This window comes from Musa acuminata, chromosome BXJ3-3 (genome assembly GCF_036884655.1).
Source record: "Musa acuminata AAA Group cultivar baxijiao chromosome BXJ3-3, Cavendish_Baxijiao_AAA, whole genome shotgun sequence".
Lineage (NCBI taxonomy): Eukaryota > Viridiplantae > Streptophyta > Magnoliopsida > Zingiberales > Musaceae > Musa > Musa acuminata.
Genome location: NC_088351.1, coordinates 33,983,416 through 34,011,399, shown reverse-complemented (window position 1 = coordinate 34,011,399; position 27,984 = coordinate 33,983,416). Strand labels below are relative to the sequence as shown.

The 27,984-nt window shown below is 35.7% G+C and overlaps 1 protein-coding gene across 2 annotated transcripts; it reads right to left on the bottom strand.

Moving 5' to 3' along the window:
- Positions 1-512: 512 nt before the first annotated feature.
- Positions 513-27,016, bottom strand: LOC135634136 (uncharacterized). 2 transcript variants are annotated; one of them, XM_065144386.1, is made up of 14 exons: positions 26,805-27,016; positions 25,505-26,636; positions 24,591-25,428; positions 22,509-23,004; positions 20,758-20,909; positions 17,198-20,677; positions 16,899-17,108; positions 13,850-14,053; positions 13,520-13,723; positions 9,713-9,871; positions 7,397-7,750; positions 4,360-4,798; positions 2,250-2,340; positions 513-893 (listed from the first exon to the last, which is right to left on the bottom strand). In XM_065144386.1, the coding sequence occupies exons 1-14, from the start codon at positions 26,884-26,886 to the stop codon at positions 665-667; spliced, it is 8,070 nt and encodes a 2,689-aa protein (XP_065000458.1). In that variant the 5' UTR covers positions 26,887-27,016; the 3' UTR covers positions 513-664. The 2 variants fall into 2 exon arrangements, with proteins under 2 accessions (XP_065000458.1, XP_065000459.1); XM_065144387.1 differs by lacking the exon at positions 26,805-27,016 and having other exon boundaries at positions 24,591-25,405; positions 25,505-25,693.
- Positions 27,017-27,984: the final 968 nt, after the last annotated feature.

Below are 27,984 nucleotides of genomic sequence, written 5' to 3'. Positions count from 1 at the left end.
TTTGGGTGGAGGAAGCCGATCCGTAAGGGGGATTTAACGGCGAGGGGGGCACGCGACAAAGGCGGGAAGGTTGAGGAGGGAAACAGAAGCGAGGAGGGGAAAGGCGTTTCAAAACGGAGGGCGGGACCGCTGCTTTCTGTGTACGGTGTCGCCCGCAACGCTTTTTAACGACTTTCTGCCGCTAAAGACGGTGAAAGAAGAACGTGGCTGGTGTTTCCGGGTAGGTGGTAATGGCGATCCCCTACACAAGGCACGGCAGGATCCAGGATTTCACATCACTCCCAACTTGATCGAGCCTAACCATGTAAGTTCTCATATGGCACGACGATTGATTCAAACTTGATCGCACCTAACCACGTTCGTACTCTTATTAGACCGACGAATGACCGCTTTCCTTACGAGAACCATAGCAGGATTCGGGATTGCTCTGAACTTGATCGAATCTGGTCGGCCATGGACTGACGACTCCTGTAAAATGTTAGACCACAGCAACTCATCTTACAAAATCCTACTCAGCTCTCAATCTTTCAAACTCTTTTATGAATTAAGATTATTATATAATGAGATATACAACACATTCTAGCATTGAATGAAGGGAAAAAAAAAACCCTAAAATAAATGAGAAGCTACAATAACTCGAGGTGCAGTGAAACCTCACCAAGTCCTACAAAACTGCTTCTTGGTTCCACTTTTTGTTGTGATAAATACATCGTTCCCACTCAAACAAGCCAGACGTCTCAAGGTCGAGGTAGGAGAGAACCGGGAATCCAGATTGCTTCCCGGCAAGAGCGGTGGAAAATATGACGAGAAGGCTGCGACAAGCCTGCTCTTCTTCCATCTGATTAATCTCCGTTGGCTCCGATGTAGCATCTCTCCATGGTTGATCAAATGACCTGTGAATTCAAGATGAGTTTAGTTACATCATGAATTCAAGATGAGTTTAGTTACTCTGTCTAATCTTCGGGCAGTATTAGATCATTTACCTAACCATAGACCACTAGGAAAGGTTTATCAAACAACATTAGGAAAGGTTAGGATTAATGAAACATTTATCAAACAACATTAGGAAAGGTTAGGATTAACGAAACATTTATCAACCAAAATTCTAGTAACTATACATTAGATATAAACACACACCAAACTATATCTCACAATCACATAGAACATTGCCAACTCTGTTGCAATTAAATTGCATATGAGGAGGATTTTCTACCTGACATAGTAATGATTCAACATTACAGTGTGTTATTTGGAGTACATGTGGCTACAAACAGTAGTATTAGAAAGTGTGCTACTCACTAAAATCAAGGTTTAATGTCTCATTTTGTAATCTTTTATAAGATCAAGATAGTATACTTGTTTGTATCTTGTACTTCAGCAAAGGCTGGTCTTTTTTGTTATAATTATTACCAAGACATAGCAAAGGCAATGCTTGTACAAAGAAAGATTGATAGATGAATAGGACTTAAACATAGAAACAAAAATAGTAGATGAGATTTCCGATGCTATGCTGCAATACTATATTGTTCTCAGTTACTTGGTTTCAGCCCACACGTTTCCTGTCAACAGTTAAGTGCAATGTTCTTTGATAATCCAAGGGTGACCACCAATGCTACCAAATCTTCTTTGGTCTTCCAGCCAATATAGAACTTTGTAAGAAGAGAATATGAATCTGAACATGTGAAAGAAACTTATGCAAGTTTCCCTTTTTATAGCTAAGTTCAATATTTAGCAGCAGCAGCTGTTGAGAAAGGCAACAAGACACCGCTAATCACAGTTGTTTTGTTTGATCCTGGTTGTTGTTACATGTGTTGTGGACAATGATCTTGAATAATCCAAGGGTTACACCACTGGTCCTGACCAAATCTTTTTTGGTCTTCCAGCCAATGTAGAACTTTGTTAGATGATGCAAAGGACAGGTTCTCTTCTGCAAATAAGTGACACAATCAAATGCTATATGCAATTGTCCCTTTGCTTCGTTTGAAGGTTAGAAACACCATCCACGTTATTGTTCATTTATTTGTGTTAGCTAGCTAATATGGATATGAAGATGACATAATCATATAATGGTAAGCAAGAAAAGAAAGCCACCACAAAACTAAAGTGAATTCTTTTCTAGTCCTGTGACTTTTAATGATAGCACTTTAACTTAAAGAATGCTGAGAATGATTAATAAGTAATTAGGTGACTTGAACTGAGATAAAAAGACAAAATAGGAAGTTGCTCATATGTTGTAGTAACCAGCATACCATCTCCAAGCAGGATTAGTCTCCACAGGGCAACGGATCTTTGAGCATAGCTGTGAAATCTGAATATGATTCTCATCCAAAAAATCCGTACCTATTACAATAGAAAAAGCTGATCCTAGTAATCATGATTGGCAGATGATAAAATAAGCAAATTTAAAATGTTCAAAGATTCTACCATGATCATGGTTCGCCTTACCCGTCTGTACCAGTGTACTGATCGGTTATCGGTATAGTATGTACCGAGTTGTACTGATGTATTAACACATGGTACAATGGAACATACTAACATACTGGTATATACCGATTCTCTGTCGAACCAGTATGTACCACCCATACCAAGCAATACGCTACGGTATGACGAACCTTGACCATGATGATGACCAGACAAGACAAAACAAAGTATAACATCCTCAAATCAACATATGAATTTAAGGTGTATAAAGCATACAACAAATTTATAAAAAAAATATACTACAAATATAGCAAGCCCTTAGATCCCCACTACATGAGTTAATTACATAGTTATTTACCAGCCACAGGATCGCTAAGAGCAATATCACTTGCCAAAATAAGAATCACCAAATCTCATTTTGTTTCTAATAAAGTTTGCTTACATCTTCCACTATGGCAACTCACACCACTAATTTTAACTTATTAATCTTATTTACAGGCCACCTCTGAGGCTCTGAACACATCCATAGGATTCTCTTTGATCATTTAGTGGAATTAATATTACAAGAATAGAGCCTGAAACACCAATTTTTTGCAAAAACATTAATAGATAATTCCTTGATTAACTAAAATGGTCAAGTATAAATATGCTTCAGTTGAAGATAAAAATCTTTTTTCATAATGCCCATTTTGCTAATTTGAGCACCTAAACAAGGAGTTAGAATGTGTGGGAAAGGTAAATTAAAGTTCAGTATGTTAACAGATTAATTAGCAGACCTTCTATTTTTAAGGGAGAGAGTTTTTTTAAATCACCTATTAACCTTGAAATCAAGAGATTAATACATCGTAATCAATATGTAAAGCCTATCGCTTACGTTTGCTTTAAACTTCTTTTGTAGTGAACTAAGGTTAATTTTAAATAGTTTCAGGCAAAGGCAAGGATTCTGAACTGGTGTCCTGATACATGGTATACTGTATATACCATGGTACCAAAAGGAGGAGAGGAGGAAGAGAAGAAGAGGACAGGAGGAGGAGGAGAAGGGGAAGGCGGCGGTGGCAAAGGAGGATGCAGTATCGAAGGAAGATGAGGCGGTGGTGGTAAGGAGGAGCAGCAGTACCGCTATGGGTGGCCGGCAGTGCAGGTCAAGAGAGGTGCTGGGGTAAAGGGTTTCTAGGTTTAGAAATAAATATACAGCCTTATTGTCTGGTCCGAACACAGTAAGCTCAGGTTTATTGTGGTAAGCCCTGCATCACGTGGATGACCAATATTGGACACTTAAATGCTATTAAGATTGCAATTAGTTTAACAGTCCAATGTATATTAGAGTATACAAATGTATACTAATAAAGTAGTTTAACAGTCCTATTAAGACATTTAAATGCTTACTTTCATTGTAAAGTAATTTCTAGTTCATCAAAAAACAATTATCAAGTAATGCAACGATCCACATCCACTGCTTTTCAGGATAAGTTACAAATGCTTTAAACCATGCCTAAAGCAAATGAGACCTGCATCAATTGTGGATGCATCAATTTCAACATTGCAAATTAACCTAAACCTAAAATTAACCTGAATTTTCCTGTTTATCTCTATGAATATAAGGAGAGTCCTTGAAGGAAGCATGTAATTCTTCAAGGTGAAGACTCATATAGTCACATAAGAAGTCAAAGTCCATCCATGGACAAAATAACAAAAATGTAGTCAACAAAATAGAAAAAAAGAACCTGAACCTGGCTGTTACACTAAAGCAATGCAAGCAAAGTCCAAAGCAAGTAATTTATCCAATCGGAGTAAATGTATCTAACTACAACTGACTGTATCTTGTATAAAAGTAGTCCTACCATTCTTCTTTGATAACTTAGTAATTGCTTTGCATAGATTTTGTTCAAATTATGGCGGCAAACAAAAAATAACATATATAACAAAAATAGCACATACCAGTTGTACTAGATCCATCTGAAAGAAGTAACAAACATAATGCAAAAATTACTGAAGGAAGATTGATAGAGCTCCTCATAATTTGTTGAAGGTACAGTAACATGGCAGCTATTGCCTCATCAGCACTAAAATTTTCCTCTCTGAAACTGCCCTTCTCTTTGACAATAAATTCAAGTAGAGAATGCAGAGTTGCAAAGCTTGATCTCTTCAAGCTAAACTCTGTCTTTATATTCAAATATTTATTTGACATACTTCCCAGAATGACCGAAGCAGTTACCCATCTCATGAGCTTTGACATAAGCAACTCATTATCTTGTTGTTCCTTATGTACAAGAAGCAAATGAGGATAAGATTGCTTAAACAGATAATTCTTCTGAGACTCTGACTGCAAAGAAGCTGAAATCGCCCACCTAACAAGTTTCACTAATCTTGCCTTATCCTGTGATGTAAAAGTTAACAGCAAAATCAAGACATTTGAGAGACACCAAAATGCAATAATTTAAGTTACATAAACAACTTTATGCTATGAATTAAAGAATAACAAAAATAGTTCTGGATGAATGTAGAACAAACTAGCTACGAACAAACAAACGCCCCAAACCATCAATAAATATATATATATATATAACAAAACCCAAGTCTAATGCCAAATGTTCTACTTGCATCATATAAAACTAAGCAAAATGCCACTGTGCAGACATATCGATGTATTGGAAGAAAGGGAATTTAAAAAATAAAAAAATAGCACAGAGAGGAGAAAAAAGAAAAAAGATGCTTCTTGAATTCCCCTTGCTTCAGTCATCTCCTCTGGCATTACTCCCGTTTTGTGGCTGAGCAAGAGTATCAATCTCCTTGATGGTGCCATCTGAGAGTTTAGGAGACTATTGATCCACTTTATTCATTCGACTGCCAACAAACACACAAGTCCAATGTGGGATGGAGGAGGCACCAACATATCCAATGACTCCAATATATTGCTTGGCATGAAAAAGAGCATTAGTGGACAAGTTTATGCAAATGGAACACCAAAGAGGAGACAGAGAAAAGAGCAGAAGAAATTCTACTCGAACGATTTGTTGGCAACTTAGGAATTGTTTGCTACTTTGCTATGATGAAAATGGAAATCAATCTAAGCATGACTTTCTTGGAACTAAAATATCTTAAAAATCATTTTTTGTTGCAAGTGCTCATCTGCAATTAGCAATTTTCAAAACTCGAGTTCTGATGTTGATTGTGGAGCAAATGAATAACTGGTCTTGACTTAGTTTAATCCAGTTATATTTATTTCATCTTAAAGTGCAAGTAATTTTCAAATATAACAAATGGATTTAAAATTTTAATTTTAACTATTTTCATAATTTGGATTATTTTTTTATTGACTGCCTTTATTATGCCATTGGTTTTAGTTTTGGATCATTAAAATCAGTCCTGCAGTATATTTAGACTGATATTTTTTTCTGAGGAATGACATGGTATGCAAACTGGGGTGAAAACAGATGGGTATATATTTCCCAACGCCATTAAAGTAAGGCCTGCAGAGAAAACATGCATCTAGTTGGACATTGGGAACTGAAAAATTGTTCACTCGATTGATTGAATTAATTGTTACTAGATTTTTCACTTTTTCTGAAACTCCTTTAAGGAATTTAGAGAACAATTATTTACGAGAAAAATATAAGATTACACCGGTTAAAAATGTTTCATGATAGTTAGTACAGTCCTCACCACCTATTTTCTAATAAGTTTTTCTACTTGTCTTTTTTTATATCACATTAGGCTTGATTGTTTTCAATTGGATTTCTGAGGATGAATCAAGGGTGTATCTGATGTGTATGCATATGAGAAAAAAATGGAATTTGAATCCTCGGTATTTATTTGTAGAGTTACTACTAATCAGTAATCAAAGCCCAAAGATCATGAACTGTTTGACCAACCAATCAAATAAACAATACTGCTACATCTTCTTGATCTCTGAAACATTTGTATTTGTAAATTTTTTATTCACAATATTAAGGATCGAACCTTTCTTTCTTTATCTGTACAAAAGAATTTCCCCTTGCCTGATTAGTAAATTTTAGCCCAACTACTACAATACGTACCAATATTGTTCTAGTCTTTAATAAAACCAAACCAGCACATTTAATTGCGCACCACCTTAATACTTGGTTTACCTTTCCAAAAATGACCTGGGAACACTCTACCCAAAATGAAATTAAGGGAAGTGGGGTTTACTTTTCTGGAAGTGAATTGCTAGACTTCTTTTATTTACAATATCAAACACCAAAGTGCTTGCAACATAACTCCACACAGGAACGGCCACTTCCATCAAATCAAAGTCCCTAAGAAAAACTACTTTTGGTTGAACATCAATTGAATAATGGACACAACGTATACATGTCACAACTGTATAAAACTATAAACAACTAAATAAAAGTTCTAACATTAGATACCTTTCTAGTAATCTCCTGCCTTTAATATTTTTTCTTTTCTTTCTATAGTGCTTACAAGCTAAGGTTCACTTGGACATGTAAGGATACATGACCACAAGTCCACAACCAACCAAATACTATTATTATAACCAATCTTGAAACTATCATTATCTAGTTCTTTCTTAAAAAATCATTCTTTTCATATTATATAGTATATACTTATATAGAGCACTCGTCATGCTTAACAAATTTTGAGAAGCCACCAATGCATCTATAATTACAAAATCTACTAGGGCAATATAAACACTTAATAAGCAGATAACTGTGGTCCAGATTGTCAAATCAATATTATACATAAGAACACAATCTCTGAACATCCTTGATAGCATATCATTAACTAACCATTCTAACTGGTGCTTATTGTGAGATTTAGTAATACCTTAAAGTGCTATATTAATATTGCAGATTTGCCACTTAAATAACTCAATCAAAGTTAAATGATATAGAGACGCAATGACCAAACATATGACAATAATGGCAATGAAATATCAACAGAAAATAATTGAAGTCTCTACTTGTGGATACAAATGAAGTTAAGGGAAATTTACCAACTTAGATTTGACTGGCACTGGAGTGCACATAAGAATGGTCATTACTCCAAGTTCATTGGTCACCGCACAATGTGTGCTACTGAACTCATCATTGATGGCTAGGTATAACTGAAATAAGCCTTCAAATGATATGGTGAAGTGTGGTTGATATATCATCCTCTTGTGTGATAACCTGATTGTCGATATCATCACATGTAAGAACAAGTTTACCACTGAAACATTTTCCTTCAGCACCTTGAGCTCGTTGACAAATAAAACATGTAAATAGGATGAAAGCTGTGACAGTTGCTCAAAGGCACACTCTTGAAGCCATTCAGAAACAGATCTTGTAGAAACCACATCAGTCACTACCTAAACCAGCAGAACAACAAAGTACAAATTAGGACTTCTTAAAAAAGAAAATAAACATACATAAAAAAACAATATTTCACCTGATGTATCCCTAACAGAAGTTACTAGAGAAGCAGCAAATCAGCAAACATGATAAATAACTATTTGCTCTTTACAAGCTTAAGGAATAGCAGTATAGTAGCTTGAATTAAGTTAAACATTTTCTACATGAGCAAGTATCTTGAATATACATTATGACATACAATCTAATGTCAATGTTCTTAATGGAATTTTATATTATTGCTGATACAAAAGCACTAATAAGCTCTCTAAATTACAAAGGACTGAAACTGCTATTTAATATATTGCAATTATTTCAACTTCCAAACCATGGCCCTCCAAAATCTGTCGTAAAATCATCTAAAATTTCAATTACTTGGATAGTCACAGTTGAGCATTTTAGAGGAATGAAAACATGAAGTACAAACAACTAAATAATCAATAGACAAGGGACTAAGGAGGGATGGATTTAAATAAAGCATACTGAAAACCAGAAAAGGAAAATCAGGGATGACAGTATTCCAACAATCAAAATGCAATAGCAACAAATGTTACATAATTATGTAAATGATTGATTCCGCAATATTTATCATTTAAAAAGTGTAACCGATCATTGATTGGAGCAGCCAGCATCCTACCTGGTTGAGGTTATTTCAGAATGTAGTATACATATATAAATCCTAAAGAAGATGCCCTGTTTAATTCTCTCCATCTGAGAGAGAAAGATAGTATAAAAGTTATGCTTGATTTTTTGTGTAGCAACTCTTGGTTTTGCTGATGATGCTGATAAAGCCAGGTCATGAACTAGAAGCCAGTTAAATAGTTAAGAATGAAAAACAAAAAATTATCAATAAAAGATAGCATGATTTTGACTGATAGCCCAACATAAAGAAGACACTACCTAACCTATATACATGCTCTGATGTAATATAATGAGTGTAAAACACTAGAAAGCAGATCTATTGAACAATATTGCATGATAATGATGTGGCATCAGATTACTTGCTGTAATATGTACAACAACATAACACAACACTAGACCCTCTAATAGTTAAAAATAATTAAGAATGAAAAAAAAAAAAAATAACACTAGACCAATCACCTGATAAAGATGTGGCATCAGATTACCTGGTATGATAATTATAATGGGTATGAGACAGGAAATATTGTGTGTTTTCTGTTCTTTTTTAAGCAAAATCAGGATGCTCATTTTAGCTTACGTGAAAAAAACATCAACTCCACCTATGTGACTAACCTTCTAAACTCAAGCTAGTCAAGATTTGGCCATTATGTTTGCATCAAGAACCAATCTCTTAGTTTTTACTACAAGGGTTGTGATTTCGGCACCATACCATGTCAGTAGCTAACCTAACTGGTATAGGTTTAATATGAACCAACATCTTGACACATGGAATGCAGTACATACCATCGTAACAAAAGGGAGGAGGAAAAGAGGAGGATGATGATGAAGAAGAAGAAGAAGAAGAAGAAGAAGAAGAAGAGGAGGGCAGGAGGTGACAAAGAAGAAGAGAAGAGAAGATGACGAAGGTAGAAAATAAAAAGGGGACGATAAGCCCTGCACGGCATGTGGACCATCCAAAATTGGGTTGTTCTTCTCTGTCACATCGGTAACTGATAAATACCTGTAGGTATATACCAATCCGAGTGAATTTGCATTTTTTGCTTTACAACTTAACTCCTAGCTACAAGTATCAGATAACTAGATTCTAGCAAATGCTTAGGTGTCTTTTTCTTGTAATAAAAAAAACATGTTATATGAGCATGTCTAGTTAGTCCTATTCGTTCGGTCAAAAACAAATCCACCATCAAGATACTAAAATCTATGTTGTAATCACCATCAAGAAGGAATACGATATATTTAACTGAAAACAAATGAAAACAAGTTGTGAAATCAGGTAGTACCTTCAAAACCAACTCCATGACACTTAGAGAAAATTGTTTCTCTTTTCTGCCCAGTCTTTTACCAAAAAATGATAGAACAGAAAATAGCCATGAAAGCAAACCACATTCCTTCAATAAATAGTCAGCTAGAATAGGAACTTTTACAGATTTCTTCACAATCTGTAGCAAAATTCAATTATTAAATTAAAACACAGTGTTTCCAAAATTAAAAAAAAAAGATTATTCACAAAGTAATAAATTAGAACGAGCTAGAATTTGAAAGAAGTTGAGAAACAACCAGTACTGAAAAGAAATTTCATCATAGATTTACACCAACAAATAAACAGTTGCTTCTTCTACAACTTTAAGCAGAACATAATAGAAAATATATTTAAACAGTCCATATGAATGTGATAATGTGGAGTTGAGGAGTTTTTACACATGTAAACAAGAAATAAAATCCCATTTTCTTGGAAAAGAAGGATTAGAAAGCACCTATAAATATTTTCATCAAGGACATGGAAAGGGAGAATTGTGCACACCTAAGTGCATAATTGATGAATCCATAGATTGAGATTTAGAAGTGATGCAATAGTCTAAGGCTTTCAGAGTTGGTGAAAACCAAGGAATGAAATATTGTACTGTACCAGAATTTTGATATTCCCTCGGTACGGTACGGTACTGTATATCGAGCGGTATATTTCGATATATTGTTCTGTCACGAACGATTGTCGCGCACTCGCAACAACTTCGATCAACGAACCGTTCGTCGCTTTTGCATGCTTGTACAGAGACATGGCAACTTGTTTTGCCTTGGTTTTGTGTGTTTTTGTTAGTAAAAATATGTTCAAATAGGTTGCAGCGCACAGTGCGACCGCTCAGCGCGCCGAGCCAAACAACCCCAAAATGGCTCCGTTTTCACGTGCCGCGGGCTGTTTTCTGCAGCCTACTGCAGCGCCCAAAACATCAGCCATCTTAACACCCTGGAACCCCCTGGGTGGCACAGGGTTGGATGGGGCTTCGGTATATCGTCGAGCATTTAAAAACTCTTCACAAGTTCGCACGTTAACTTGACGGGAACTTGCCTTCGCGCCCGACACCTGGTGAGCAATTGTTTATGGACTTGCAACTGTTCGTTCTACCTCTCTTTTATCCTATACACACAAGGTGCTTGCTGAATTGCTTGTAAAGCTTCCCTCTTTGCGAGACGTCAGGACTTGTCCGTCGCTCATTTTCAATCTAATCAACTTTCTGTTTTACAGATCCTTCGGGACCTGTACAAGGTTGCAACTAGGCTGACCCTTTGCGAAAGCGTATGTCGCAAGGGCGCCTCATGACTTAGGCAATCCCAGCTAAGTTCGAGAAGTTGGCGCAAGGGTGCTTCGCGACTTAGGCAACTCAAGCTAAGTTCGCGTCTTGGCCGCAAGAGTGCCTCACGACTTAGGCAATTCCAGTTAAGTCCGTGACAGCTCGGTGTGTGTGTGTGTGTATATATATATATACCGCCCGATAGCGGGCGGACCGGTACGTACCACCCGGTACAGGCAATATTATTCAAAATTGAAGACCTTGGTGAAAACAATCTAAAATACCTATTTTTGCTTAATCATCATAATAAATCGACACAATTAAATATTTCAAATGCTCCAAAAACACAAATAAGAATGATCCAAGGTACTGACCTTGATCTATAAGTTATTCAAGGAGCATATGAATAAAATGTAAACTTTTCCCATAGCACCTAATCCATAGAATACAATTTTCAGCTTTGGTTGACATGATACACAAGTGAGAAGTTTTATGAACTAGCTATGTTATGGTCTGGTTAAGAAGGTATGGATCACTTATGGACATTTCACATCGAGCTTCCTTCCTTATCTCATGTATGTATATATGTTATGTACATATATATACATCCACAATTTTTTTATCCAACCATTATATATATATATATATATATATATATATATACAACAACAATGACAAAATCATAAGTCTCAACTATTTTGGGTTAGCTACATGAATCTTTTGCTGCTATTAAGATCTGTAAAATGACATATGTTTAGTTAAGTTCATAATACTTAAATATGTATTTATAGTTTCTATTAAAGTCTTTTTAGATCTTCCTATACCGCTCCTCATACCATTAAACATTAATCATTTCATCTCTTCTTACTACCGCATCCAGAGATCTCCTAAGCACATGCCCATATCATCTTAAACGATTTTCTCTCATATTATCTTCTATCGAAACAATACCTAGTTGTTCACGAATAAAATTATTTTTCTCTTATTTTTCCTAGTAACTCCATACATCCATCTCAACATTCTCATCTCGGCAACACAAACTTTTTCTATATGTTGTTACTTAACTTTGTTACTTAACTATCCAACACTCATATTCATAAAGCATTGTTGATCTCACGATTGTATCATAGAATTTTCCTCTTAATCTCAAAGATATTCGATGATCCAACCATTATATAATATGCATACATGTAAAAAAACTAAGAACACGAGACAATCGACATGATCCCATTTAAAGTTTCTTGCATCTAGGAAGTCATCAGACCACTTTTATAATTTAAGTAGTCCTTATTCTATTTAACTGCACTTTCTCCAAGTTGATCCGAGCATACACCTTCTTTGTAAGTTCTTATAAGTTAGTGCTCATGTTGACTTCTCATCTGAATCAAACATAGATGCCAGGATTAAACTTTTCTTAACAAGGAAGAGATGGAGTCTAACTGCATTTAGATCAGATCACTTTAAGCCTTGTTATATAATTACAGGTCCCAAGTGAAGATTACTTAATTGGGTTAAATCTGAGACACCTAACTTCCTACTGAGGAGACACTTAAACTCAGTGACTAGCACATAGGCAAAATAGCCATTAACCTTATTTAATTACTTTAATGATATTGGAAAACACACAAATTACTTTCGTAACTCAAATTTATGTTTCTATTTCCCAACATGTTTTTTTGTTCCAAACATGAACTGTCTTCTATAAACTTCCTTATACATAACATGGCTCTTAATTCCTTTACAAGATCAATAAGCATCCCATACATCCAACTAAACTACCTACTGCACAACTGGTCTGAAAGTCACTAGGAACAGAAAAGTGCCCACTGACTTTCTTCCAAAGAAAAGAAATGTTAATAGGAACAAAGCCAATAAATCATACAAGACAATGTCAAATAATTCTAATGTACTCTTAATTTTTGCATGACAGGATTTCCCAATATTCGTTGAAGCAACATAGGTAACATACAATATCAACAAAGTTGACCTGTTAATGAATTATTAACATCGTTTATAAATAGGAAATATACATTTTGTATTGTACATTCGATTATCAAGTTAGCCTTGTGTTATTTTAGTATTTCTCACCACAAACATATGAGCACATAGATGGTGATTTCCTTCTGTTCCCCTAGTTAGGGCTCCTCTTTACACACTCGTTATCAGCTTAAATCAACTTGTACCATAAGCATAATTCACAACTTTCCAATCTTACTAATTCAACAAAATCACCATTTTGGATAACTTGCTAAATGAGAAATACCACATATATGCACTTAAAATGATTTTAAATAGGCATTTTATGAATGTGTAGTGTGTTTCAAACCTATTACCCCCAATACATCACCGAAATGTCCTCCTGACATTAAGTTGATCCATGTAGCAATTACCTCAATTTAATTATCATTTTATATTGTCAAAAGAACATAGAATACTGGTTTTTCACAGCATAACCACCAACATGAAACAAGTATTAAAGAGAGAGATAAGTTGATTATTACAACAACTAGAAAAAAATACCTGAAGAACTAGAAAACTCGACTGAGAATCTGACATTGAAGAGGCATGAAAACTTAGCAAGAATTCCATAAGTTTGTTGCTCCTATATATTTTAGCATCGTCATCTAAATTTATTCCTGCATGTAAAAGCTGAAGAATCCACGTGCGCTCCATTTTGAAATGGATGGAAGTACTTCCAAAGAATGCATGAAACAAAGGAACACTCTGCATCCAGAAAGCACTGGATAAGTGTGGCGCAGCCATTTGATAAAGTCGCATGTATTGACATGGAATCATGATAATACATAATTTCACGCAACAAATAAAAAAACCAGCCAAGAAAATAATTACCTTGAAATTCATATTGGACGAATGCATTAACAGCTTGTTTATTGTAAGGAAATGATTTTGCCTAGGGTCCAATAGTATGAAAGAAGCTTCTGCAGCAAAAATAGCAAAAACTGAAGGTACTCTCTCCCATGGTTCTGTTATCCCATTTTGAAAATATGTTAGAAGAAGTTGAAGCTGTAGCAAGTCCTTATTTCTCCGACAGTTCTGTTCCACATAAAGCAAGTTATGCAGAATTTAGTAAGTGAAAAATAGAGAAAAACCATTTCTTGACACTTTAGGAGACATTTTGTCTTACTAATAGAGTTAATGCACCATTAACAGCTGTAACCTGGGAAGATCGAATCATATAGGATGTGCAGCATGTATGTTGTCCAGTAAATCCACGTATGGCAGTTTCCATTTTTTATTTTCTTTGTCTTTCATCACATGTAACTAGCATCTTTTTTATGTTTCATATAGAAAGATCTTGCTTATACATGCTTAAGTTTCTTTTGTCAGTATAGTCTTTAAGATTATTATATTCAATAATTAATAAGAAAAATGTGGCTTGAGCTGAAGACAATTTAAAATGCTACAAATGATCTTTAAGCCAATTAATATGCATCATGGATAGTCTTCAAATTGCAGATATAATATAAAGTGAAATTATTTGTCCAAAGAAACTCAATTAAAAATTGTGACAAAAGCATGTAAGAACTGTAAGATTTTAAATTGCTCGACAAAATCCTAAACAGCTCTGACAAATAATCTTTCCCTCCTAGAACACTTGTTGCATAAATGTTATATCATTTCAATTCAAGAGCTTACTTTCAACATTCACTAAAGGTAACCCAAAACCAAGGTTCGTAATACCGTACCGTACCGGTATTTCGATCTGGGCTCGGTACCAGTACGGTACGGTATACCGAGCGGTATACTCAGGTGTGCCGAGTACTGTAGTACTGCTACAGTGCTACAGTGCACTCGGACCGGTAACAAACGGTCCGCGTACCGGCAACCGGTCGGACCGGTACGTACCGCCCATACCGGGCGGTACAGTTCGGTACTGCAGACCCTGCCCAAAAGCATCAATTTTTTTTTCTATTTCGTTAGCCTATAACAGAAAAGACATCAAATACATATTACTGGCAAAGTAAACAATGAAGTTTTCTATGCCAGTGAAATAAAGAGAAAAAGGCAATGCTCATTTGCTGGGAAAGTAGAGAATGTAAAGGATACAAGAATAAAGCTCTACTTCTGAAGGTAAGGACTCCAATCTGTTGCAGTCAATGAGACTATAATTTTTAGATGGGTGTCAAATGGCATACACCTTTTTATCTTAGAAAAGGCAAAAAATGTGTTTCTTGTACAGAAATACAGATGCAGTGATATCAAAATCTTGCCTCTAACATATAGCTAGCCAAATATTTTTTCTCCTTTTAATTTCATCTTAGTTCTTACTGTTTGCATTTATGATTTCTAATATCCCGACCAAATCAAGTTAAATATCTTTGATGGAAGAAACTGCTGGTTTCACTATAATGCAAGGTAACTGATACATGGCATTCTCTAAAAAATCCTCAAAGATACTGCATCTTTATGCTCAATAGGCACAGACGATTAAAGTACAAACTGTTCTGGACCATGATTTGCAACTATTCGAGTTATCATCATGGTACAAGGTAAGTAATTAATCATCATCATCAGTAATAGCTTGTGTTGTACTGTCTTTATCAAATTATATCATATAACAATACCATACACGGTACTGCTGGCTTATACATTGCATTCCTCAAAAGTCCACAAGTCTCAACTATGGAGAGTTTTATAGCTTGTTCTTCTTCTCTTTCGAGGCTTATATAAGTAGCTCAAGGCTACCTTTATACTAAACATGGTAACAATGCAAAAAAATCATTTTGCATCAAATTAAAGACTGGAAGGGGACACAACAGATAGACATGATGCACCAGAATTACAAAAAAAACACTTGCAAAGCATGCTGGAAAATTGATGTTTGACCATTTTATAAATAATTTAATTAAAAGTGCAGAAATCATTTATGGTCATCAGTTTGCTAAAAAAAATTAGCTTAGCATGGCAAAGAAGAATTTTTAGTAAGATAAACAGGCAAGGGTAGAAGATCCAATGCAACCTAAGATGCAATATATGCATTGAGACACTGAGACTCATCTAACATGTGACGCACATCAACATATCAGAACTAATATAGCTAAAAACAGAAAAATAAAATGTTAAGGATAAGTGGATAGAACCAAATGACAATCAAACAGAGAAAATATTCTTTTTGTTGGTTTGGCAATGTTAAAAAACACCATTTAGCACACCAATGAAAAGGAAATAATTTCGATACTTCAAGTGTCAAAAAAGGTAAGTGTAGAACTAAATAATATAGAGAGACAATTAGCTCCGAAGGACAGAAAGGTCCTTGTTTCACAGGATATGTGACCTTCCATAAAGCCAACAAGGTGAGAATTGATTCTTTTTTAAAACATCACCTTGTCTCATCGATCTGGTTCGGCTATTATTCAAATAACACATACTTCAAAATTCAAAGTTGTAAGCGAGACAAAAGATTCCATGTTCATTTTTTAAAGTTAAAAACTAGATGATCGAAGATATACAGAATTACAAGAAAAGCAAGAGACAATCATGTGAAACATTTTATGCTTTCCTTTTTAACTGACAGGATAACCCCAATATCATAACTCATTACTTTGCTAGGTAAGATGGATGAAAAATGTTAAACGTAAAAAGATAGGAAAGATATACCTAACTGCACTCTCTTGTATGCAAGTCGCACCATGTTGATACAAGAATACACTATATATTTTAACATATAAATCAATGCTAACAAATCATGAGCAAAAGAATAGTATGTGATAAGAGCGGACAAAATATCCTATCAGATCAAAACTGAATCAAAGAACAGAGAGAAAGGAAGTGTTCTTTTAAGCAATTATACTTGGTAGTTCCATTTAGACATCCATAAATAAAAAAAAGACTCATGAGCAATTACACTTAATAATTCCATTTAATGAAAAATATATACCTCAACAGCTAATTTAAATCTTCCAAGGACTTCATAGCCCAATTTTCGCAACTCTTCATCCAGAGAAGATATGCTTAGAAATGCAATAGCAAGCAGGCCAAGTTGAGCAAACTCTACAGGCTTAATGAAGTCCATGACAAGACTATGAAGTGAGAATCGTAATATGAAAGCAGGATCATACCCTAGAACTAAGTCACCTTTTAAAGATTGCTGCCAATAGAGGAGAAGAATTATGAGGAACTTGTGGCTGGTAACTTAGCAAGGAAATGAGAATGATCACAAAAGATGTTGGGAAGTACCTCTATCGTATCACCAAATTTATCATGAAGAAGGTTTTCCAATGACATTGAGGCAGTCAATGAAGATCGATTGTAACAAAAATGCAAAACTGTAGTCACGCACTGTTTTGTATCAACTGGAATATTCTCCCTAAATAGCAATTTGCGTAGATCCTCAGATGATTCACAACCAGGTGTCATGGAGGAAGAAGATAGCTGATCAAGTGTCACTTCTTTTTTTATTTTCAAGATAGACAGACCCCACAAGTAATCCATTTCAGAAATTTTATCATATTCAGATCCTTCACTTGACTCAATCTCATGCATGAGATGAAGTATCTCCAAATCAGTTTCACTAAGAGTTGCACCATAGGCAGATAAAAGAAGAACAAGTAATTCCCTTGAATCCTTGCCATCAATGTTTTCATGTCCCACATTGTACTCTCTACTCTTGTAATGATATAACACTCTGAGCAACTTAATTAATTCCAACTTTCTTTCTTCTAAGTGAGGGTTTGTAGTGCCCCTGAATTCACAAGCTTTGTGATCAGTACAAGAGATATCAAGTGATTTCAGAATACTTGGGAGCGGTTGCAATAGTGATTCATTAGCCATTAAAGCAGATGAATTGGAAAAAGAATCACTAGAAAGAATAGTGGACACAAACTGAGAGTGTCCAAGCAGCAGCCCAAGAATTTCAGATGAGGAAAATGTCCTCTTGGTTTCCGGTAATGCAGCAACAAAGCAGCGAATTGCCTTTAGGGTAGCAGGGTCTTCAAACCTATGGAGAAGGCAAGATCTAATAAAATGATCCAGAAAAGGAACAGAAGGCAACTGGTCAAGGCAACCTTTACTTTCAATAGATAACTCAATGATGTTGTTCAAAATATAATGTTCTAGGAATCTGAAAATGCTGTAATTGTCAGAAGAACAAGATCTGAAAGATCTATCACCATCAAAAGGAAATATCCTGACTATCTGGTCCAATGAATTGACCAAAATGGTTATAAACCTTAGTTTCGCACGATTCAATCTTTTGGACTCCTTTTTCTGAGTCATCTCATTGGACTCTTCTGGTTCCAAACGTTGTGTCAAACTTTCCACAGGTGATAACAATAACCTCGTAAATGATATTTTAGCATAAATTTCAATAACGAGTTTCAAGGAATCCTGATGAGAACAAGAATTTAGTATTTTGATATCATGATCAAGTAGTTCAAACGAATGTGGAAAAACAGAATCAAATATTTTCAGACGCTGCTTCTTTGTAACTGAACCCCCATTTAAAACGAAAAAATAGTGCAACATAGTGACTGCTTTCCCAAGAAGAGATTTCTTCAAACAATTATGGAAATCTACATATGATGTCACCGGAAGTTCATGATACTCTTCCTGGAAAACACTGCCAGATACATAGCTTTTCCAGTTTGACAAATTTTCCAAAAGAATCTTAGAATAGAAAATCAGTATACTTCCAATAAACTTAAGATCCTTTCTGTGTGAAGTGACATATGACAAAGCAGCAGGCAGAAGAATCACAAAATCATCCTCAGAAAGGCTATAGTTAAAGTTCTTAATGGCCACCTCATTTCTTAGTGGCGATGCACCATCTGTATTCAGAACATCAAAATCAGATGAATCTTTGTTAAAAATAGCCAAGAATATCTGTCCAAAGACGCTCATGTGCAGTGGGCTTACTTCCATAAGTAATGACAATATTGTTGCCTTGATCTTGCTTGTGAGACTGAGGCAGCATAGTACTAACTTCATTGGACTATGGATGACCATCCCAGAAAAAAGCATGTATAATGGAAGACAAGTAGTGTGAGGTTTTAGATGCCTCTGATTGTACACAAAGTTGACAGCTTTTAAAAGACAACTATTTGCACTTTTTATATCAAAACGTATAACCAAATCAAGAATACTATAATAAACCTTCTGAAGAATGGTCACATTGAAACTTCTATTACTTATTCTATAGAAGTGATAGAGTTCTGATGTATGGTGACTCCATTTTAGATAACCATATAATAAATCCAACGCACCATCAGCAATAGGCAGACAAAAAAGAACAGCAGAAAGAAGTGAACTGCAACCAGAAAAGTCAATTTCTACTTTACCGAACATCCAGTGAGCAAGTTCGAGAAGATCAAAAGGAGAAAAAAATTGCATCATCGAGTGAATGATGTAAAAGTAAGGAAGAACCGTACTGAAATCTCTCCTCTCAACAGAAGCATCAAACTTTTCCCTGAACAATAAAGCTGTTTTCTGAATCAAGTTCCTGGCAACCTTCAAAACTCGTTCATCAAAAACATAGGTTTGAGATGAACAATGGCTCCCAATCGTCCCATACAAGAATTCCTTAAAAACCTTAATTAAAAGCTGCAATACAAGAGAGTCCATGTCGTGAAAATTTTGCTTTGAGTAGGTTAGAAGAGAATCAGTACTATCATACAACTTATCAACTGCAAGGGTTCTGCTACAGCATATAGGATATTGAACGGACAGTGCCACAAGAGGGTGGTTAAGGATGAGCTCTATTACATCTTGAACATATTTAGTAGATGAAGATCTTTCTACAGTCACAGATCCAGTGGGACCTGCAAAATCTACCAAAATCTGCTCAAAGATGCAATCTACCACAGTGAAGCATATCTGAAAGAGTTCTTCAAGAGTATCAGATGGCTCAGCTTCATAGGATGACCGAATCTGATGGGCCCAAAAGAGTACACATCTGAGAAACAAAACCAAGTCATCAGTTGAGCCTTCGGTTACCTTAATTTTTAGCAAACCTACAATATCAGGAGAATGCAATATATCCATCATTCTGGTTGAATAGCTCCTGTAACTGCCAGAGCACATAAATGCAGAAAATAGGGCATAGAAAGGAGCACGCCTCAGGAATAAACCTAAAGAAGTAGCAACCAATTCTTCAGTAACTAGGCTGTCTGAGAATAACGATATTTCAGTGAGATGCATAAAATCATTTCGATCAAGTGAATGATCACTATTCCCTCTGCAGTCATTTCTATCTGAATTCCTAATCTTTTCCAGACAAGCGCGGAACATATTTGGCCACAAGTTAACAACTTCAGCCAGAAACCTTGGTTCAAGAAAGAGTACATATGACAGGAATTGAATATAAGAAGTAAAATGCAGTGGGGCAATGGTAAGCAGCAAATGAAGATTTCGTAGGACATCCTCAAGTGATGCACATATGATTGATGATAAAAATGCGAAGGCTACTTCATCTTGCTTGCCTAAATTTGTCCCACCTATAAACTCCTTTATCTTGGAACATATCAATATGAAAGAGTTTTTTCCTTCTGAGGTACTCTCCATCATGGGTAACAAAGTAAATCTCTGCTGTTTCAGAAGATTTTGTGCAAAATACAATAAATTTTTCAATGGCCTCCATTCACAAAGAGAGCTCTTTGAATCATCAACAAATTTTTCATTTAAAATCAAATCTATCAGACCAGGTAGTATTTTCATGTATACCTGTCAAATATTCCATCAGTATCACAATCAAGAAAGATGATTTTAAAAAATTATATAATTGAGTATGGAAGCCCATATACCTGTGACTGCAAAATCAAGTTTAACGCATTAGACACATACAACGAAATAGCAGATCTCTCATATAACTTGAAGGTCGCAGAATCCGACTCAAGCAACCTCAAGCACTTCTGAAGGATACAAATAATGAGGGGGCTGAAACCAGGAGACTTATCTGCAAGCATTTAAAATGGAAACTGAGTATTATCGAATAAGAGAATGCATCCTCTTTCTACTAGTAAACATATTGACCAGAATGTGAAAATTGGTTCTTATTTACAAATATATATTACACAAAAAGGATAATAAATTAAAGACAAAGGCAACTGAATAACTTAAACCAATACATGAAAAAATAAAGTATATTTCTTGAAATTGTCATTTATGAGAAGATACTGGGAAAGTAACTATTCCAAACAAGAATTGCACGTCCTCTATAGTAGTGCAAGTAACCACAGGTAACAGCTCAAAGCTATACTTACCAAGAACCAAATCATAAACATAGTATCTTTCCTGGGAATTGCTGTTTAGTAGCATGGGGACAGTGATGGTTTAGTATCATGGGGGCAGTGATAATACCTTAAGACAGTATTGTACCATGCAGTGCAATCCCATATCAATCAAACAAGCCAAAATTTGGCCTAATACATCAAAGATCTTCTTAAGGATAAAAATATAACTAATCATGCACGAAGGCCAGCATACCAGATAAACTTGAATAAAGGTCTACTAGCAAACCAGTTTAATGAATAATCAATTTCCACAATCAGCATCAGTCAAAAACAACAAAAATCATGAGAACCACAAACCAACAATGAGGGATCATCAATTTACAATCTTTTAAGAATCCAAACAAAAGCAAAAAGTTAATATAGTAGCTACAGATCAATATAGTAGATCCTGCAATATATGTTGCTCCCTGTCAGCATATTGCATATAATTTGATGGAACATGGAACTTCTACATCAGCTTGTCAATACAAAAAGACTCCCATTAACAATATACCAATAACTTTGTCATGATGTACAATCGAGGGATGAACAACCAAAAAAAATATTGGTGGAACATAGCAGACAACCTTAAGGTAGGCTTCAAGATAATATATGGACAATAGAAAACAAGGAATGTATGTCCTAACAGCTTGTTTAAATTTCAGAGACAAAATAGACAAGCTTAACACTTCATTTTCATGTTCTTTCTGTCATATTTCTTTCTCTTTTCCATGTAATACTGGAAGATGAGTGGTTTCTCCACCAAATTATGGCATTATAGCAACAGGCTCTAAAAGTTCAACTGTAGATCCTACCACTTTGTTTCTGCTAACAAATCTATGACTTTGGGGCTGTTCCCTATGGCACATCTTTCATATATTTGGATGCACCAAAATATGCTTGTTTGCTCAAAAGTATCCTAGCATGAAATTGGCAGGACAGAATTAATGCCAAAAATACTCTTTGTCATGTTCATTAGTTTCCAGATATGCTGATTAGTTTGTTTGAACTTTGAACTGAATCAAAACATTGTACATTAAAAAGGAGATGTAAAACCCCAAGGCATTAACAGTTTTGTATGTTTCCAAATATGTTGTTTAGTTTAGAAGACCATAACTAAAAAGCATAACAAACTAGTATATACATTACTAAGTAGTTTCAAAAAACCACTCAGATCACAGAGCTAGGTGAAATAAAAGCTACAATCTGCAGCCCAATAATTTCAGTGAGCTTTTCATGATTAACAGATTCCAATATGTTTTAGGTTTTAAGCTAGCATTTACCTTGAAAGTCATCTAAACTGGAGATAAGCTTGTGCATATGATCAAGATGCTTGTATAAGTTATTTCCTACTGTTGAAACAGCATCACAGAGAAATGAGATGACAACTGCATACAAGCTATGAATTGCTTCTGTTCCTTGGTTTTCCCTAGACCAAACTGACCTGCTATAACCAGGTAAAGATATTAACCAGGCATCAATCTCCGAAAGGTTCTGGTCGAAGGCACCAGTGCTGACAAGGGATGCCTTTGCCAATGCATAAGCTTGATCTCTGATACGTGTGCCCGATGAATATATAAAAATATGAATCAATGGCTGCAGGTGTCTGTACATGAAATCAGGCACTCTGGCTCGAGCACTAGTTCCAGAAGATTTACCAACATACTCAACTAACAGAGATAATAGAGACTGTTGCTGATCAGTAGGCAGACTTAAGGCATTACTTGGTAGAATTCTGAAGAAGTCAAAAGAGCCTTCAAAAGCACTAGGCAAAATTCGCTGCAAGAAACCAGTTCAAAACGTTACATGGTGAATGCATTTGTATAAGAACCTCTTCAAGAAAAAGGATAACTCTTCTATACAAACGACAAAACAAGCTTAGAAAGACTATTAAGGATGGTGCTTATGTGTACATTACCCAAACTGTACCTTATATCCACTGAATGATATTGACATTGAATAATACCAAACAAAGTACTCCAGAATTACATGTAACACATGTAACAATATACATTGTTCTTTCATGATTTGTTTCACTATGTGTTAAGCATTTGTTTCATTTAATTCTCTAAAATTACAATGTAGACTTGCCAGAAAAGCATTGGATAGGCACTCTTTTCTGATTTGTTCACAAGTTTTGGATTTAAGATGGTAACTGCTATCATCTACCAAACAACTAGTCAACTACTAAGTAATTTATAATTTCTCAAGCAATACACATCACAGCAATATAGAAAGCAAAGTTTCAGATCCAGGTCCAGTACAATATAGGTTTCGGACAGACCTGTATGGTAACCAAACAGTTTAGGATCAGTACAGGCCCAACTAAATGAGGAGGACACAGAGGATCTGAAACCTATATTGTACTGGACCTGGATCTGAAAACGAGAAGAGGTCGCCACACATATGGGCATGACGAGTAGGAGGCAACAGTCGCAGCAGCAGGGTGGAGTCATGGTGATGCGGCGAGCTGAGGCAGCGGCGGCGTCAACAACGAGAAGATAGAGGGGAATAGAGAGAAAGAGAGGGAGAAATAATTAAAGAGACAGAGATGGAGGGAGAGAGAGAAGAATAAAAGGAGAACTAACAGTTGTGACAGCTGCCACAAATTATAGAATGATCCTGATTCTAACCAAAACACTTACCATCCGACACCCTTTGGTAACAATCTCTTTACCACCAGAGAAGCCTGATATAGTGAGGTGACCAGGTGGTACAACCTGCCTTGGACAGAAATGGACGAAATCACCTGGTTCACATCCTGGTTGGCTATATGGACCAGTAAATACTAGCTTGTCCCGCTGAGAGAGATTTTAAATCAAGGCAGAGGGTACCAGGAAAAAATTGGTTATATAATTAACACACCAACAGAATATACAATATAAATGGTGATTTTTTTATGAATTCATATTAAACAAAACCATATAATGTTTTAACAAAAATCCTCAAAAATACCGAAAGAAATTATTTAATCTTATAAAAACAGTTTCTGTCTCATATTAAGTCAGTGAATATTCCGAAAATCTGTAATATGAACACCTATACATATATGTATAATGATTTTGAGGATTCTAACAAACTCTTGAAGAGTATGCGTATAAATAGCAGTAGTATTTAATATTTATAGAAGAAGCAATAACAAAATAAAAATTACACCTCAGTTAACATAAACAAGAATATAAAGCATTAGACATAGTCTAGAGGTGAGCCAACATTCACAATATTTCTGAACTCTACCATCTAGTACTTTCTCTTCTATTTTACATATGAAACAAATACTACTGATTTAATTGTTTTTCTTGCTGCTCGTGCATTAGACACTGAGGCAATCAAAATTAAGAACAAGAGACAATGTTGTAAGTTACCATGTAGAGTGCAAGGACATCAAGCAGCCTTGAGTAAAAAAAATCTTGTTCGTCCACTGGTTCAGTTGTAATCGGTTTCTGCTTATTTAACCCCCATATCTCAGCAACTATTGCTCTACGATCTTTGTCCCCTTCCAATTCAGGAATGCTAACTGCATTTCTAGATTCATTTTGATAGCTAGGAAGCACATTTGTAGGTTCAGAATCCATCCTGCTAATAATGATATCAACATTCTCCTCGGTGATATCAGATTTCAGTCTCTTTCGTGCAACTTCAGGCGTGACAGCAGTTCTTTTCAAACGCTTTGCTGAATGTCTGTAACTCAGTGATGATAGTAACTTGAGAAGAACTTGAAGATCTGGTAGTGCTCCTCTAGCCTCATCCTGGATGTACTGCCTCAGAGAAACACATTTCTCAGTTCCTTCCTCATCACTATGGCACAAATCTCCATCACCTATGAACTCATCAACTCCAACAAAGCAACTGATCCCTGGAAGACCATGTAACTCAGCTATCTCTTTGCAAGATGAATCAACTGTTTTTCTGGAAAATTTGCTTTTCGTAGCATTATCTATTGCTGTGATAAGATTTCCAAGTGACTTGAGTGATTCCAGAATAAGTCTTAGAGACCCATGCTTAACAAGAATGTCAGCATGAAGCAATCCCTTATTCACTAATGACCGATTACAAGCACGGGGTATGAAGCTCCTAAAAACACTTTGTAATTCATCACTGCCCATAGGTGGCACATATTCAGGTCCATAAGCAAAGGACATGACAGCAGCTTCAGTATTTACACGGGAAATTATGTCGGCTGCAAGGGAGATGGCAGTAAACCTGCAACGATCTTATTATACAGATAAAGAAGCATAAACGTAAAAGAAATTGCAACAGTTGAGAGAACAGAACTGACCAAGAAGATGATAAACGGGGTTCAAGATGGTATGGGAACTCATCCATGTAAGCTGCAGATAAAGATGGCCTCTTGTCGGCAATGGCCAACAACAACTCCCTATGATAATCGACCTCTGTAGCCTTCAATTTCTTCATGAGATCAAGCAGCCGCTTCTCGTTCCCCTTCAATGTTAGACTAGGCATCAAGCCGTTACTAGGATCTGTGCATACCATTACCAGAACCACGTGTGCAATGTCAGCAGCACGGCCTGCCATTGGGTTTCCTGAAATGTAGCTCAACTGCTCTAAGGTGGTGCTGCCAAATAAAACACTCCGAAGAGCCGGTGGGATGAGAGAATCTTCAACCAGCACCTTATTCCGCAAAGTAGAAAGAACATATATGATGGTCTCAGTGTCATCACTTCCAAAACCGCGAAGCACCCCAGAGTACAACTCCCTCTGCTGTAGAACCCACCTCAACAATCTAGGGTTACCAATCTCAAGAAATGACATGGCAAAGCCAACAAATGCCCTTCTTGTGGATCCTCTGAATCCATGCCTCTCGTCCCTCCCTTTCTTCTTCTGTATACCTGACAGCTTAGAAAGGACTGGCAGCTTAAAGTCGAAAACTTTGGCAACCTCAGAAGCTAATCGTCCACTCCGCCTCACTGCTGAAGCCAAAAGGTTCAGTGCCGCACTCTGCCGCCTTGAATCTTGACTACTCAGCTCGATGTAGATGTCATTCAATTTCGTCTCAACTAACAAACGGGCTAAGCTATCAAGGTTTCTACCAATTGGATCAGCCAGTGACTTCCCATCAGGGTGGTCGAGAATCACAGAAACCAACGATAATATGTGTGACATCCCAGGCTTCCCTTGGTGAAGCCTCCAAGCTTCCATGATCTCCAAGCATTTGGGAGCCAACTGTATGTACTCACGTAGGATCCCTCCACCCGTTTCCCCCTTCAACAAACAGATGAACTCCTTGGAGGCTTCCGAGTAAATTTTTATCTCCGGGGAGTGCAAGTTCTTCAGAATCTCGATAATTTTAACTCTGTATGAACTGTTAACTGGTTGCCTCGGCTCCTTCCCTCCAATTACGTCCTCGTCGTCTTGTAACTCCTCTCCTTGAGCCGAAAACTCCTCGTCATCTTCAAAAAAAAATTCAAAAATTGTCAATATTTATTGAAAATAAGTAAAAAAAACACGGGAAAAAATCAAAGAAACAAGTGAGAGTGCGGCAAAGGGAAGAAAAAGAAAGAAAAGAACCATGCGCATCAGCATAACGAATGTGCAGGCGAAAGAAATCATAGAAATACCTCCGGGCAGGTCACCCGCGACGTCTAGGGAATAGAGACCGTGGTCGAGGTCTACTTCGCGGATTACTTCGCCGTCTTCCATGGAAGTGTATGGGAGTGGAGGTCGAGAGGAAGAAGAACGAGGGTGACTACCTCCTTGAGTTCGGTGATTAGGGTTTTAGGCGGTCACGGCAGGGTTTGGGGCTCTTTTCCTGCCAAGCGCCTCCCTTGTTTGATTATTCCCGTTTACCCCCTTTCCTTGATTTCTTATCCACGAAGGCCCCTTCTTAGGTGGCTCTCAAAGACTATAAGAGAAGGAGGCCTTATCTGTAAATTATAAAATAAAGGGTCCCTTTCAAAAATTGTCCCCCATTGAATATATATATATATATATATATATATATGCAAGCAAAAAAAAGGAAACTATTAAATGGCAAAAGAAATAGGATAATGATAAGGAATGATATTAATCATAATAAAATAGTATTTATTTCTTTGTTATGATATTAGACAAAATGGTTTTGGTCTATAAATTAAAAAATATATAGTATACATTGTTTCTTTTATAATAATTTTATGAATTTCTCATAAATAACTGAATTATAATAATATGACTCAATTAACTTAAACTGAATCATATAATTAAATAGCATCATTGCTAGACTTTCCCTGTCAACATAGAGATTAATGAAAAAATAAAATAAAATAATGCAGTCAATGATCTCATTTAAAATATATCTAATCAATAAATAAAAATTAGAGATTGGGATTGTGGAAGAAATATAGTTGATTATTGGGTTGGTGAAAGTTTAGTATTCTGATAATTTTATTGATACAATATTTCTGTCAATTGTATCTAAAACTAAATCATTTAAACCGTCTTTATTTTCTTCATGCCATAGTTTTGTGCAAAGAACAAAGGCATGTGTTGGTGATCAAAGACTTATAAATTTATTATCTTCATTTTAGTTATGTAACTTATCATAAAGTTATTGATAGGCTATGTTTTGAAATACATTTATTTTTAAATATATATTTAGAAAATAGTCTGAATAAATACATAATTATGATATGAAAACTATATTTTAAATATGTATTAGCACAAGTATTGTTTAGTAAAATTATATTTCAAAAATTCATTGATTATTATCAGATAATTTTACTCTTCTAATATTTTTAATATTTATTTATAAGAAAATAT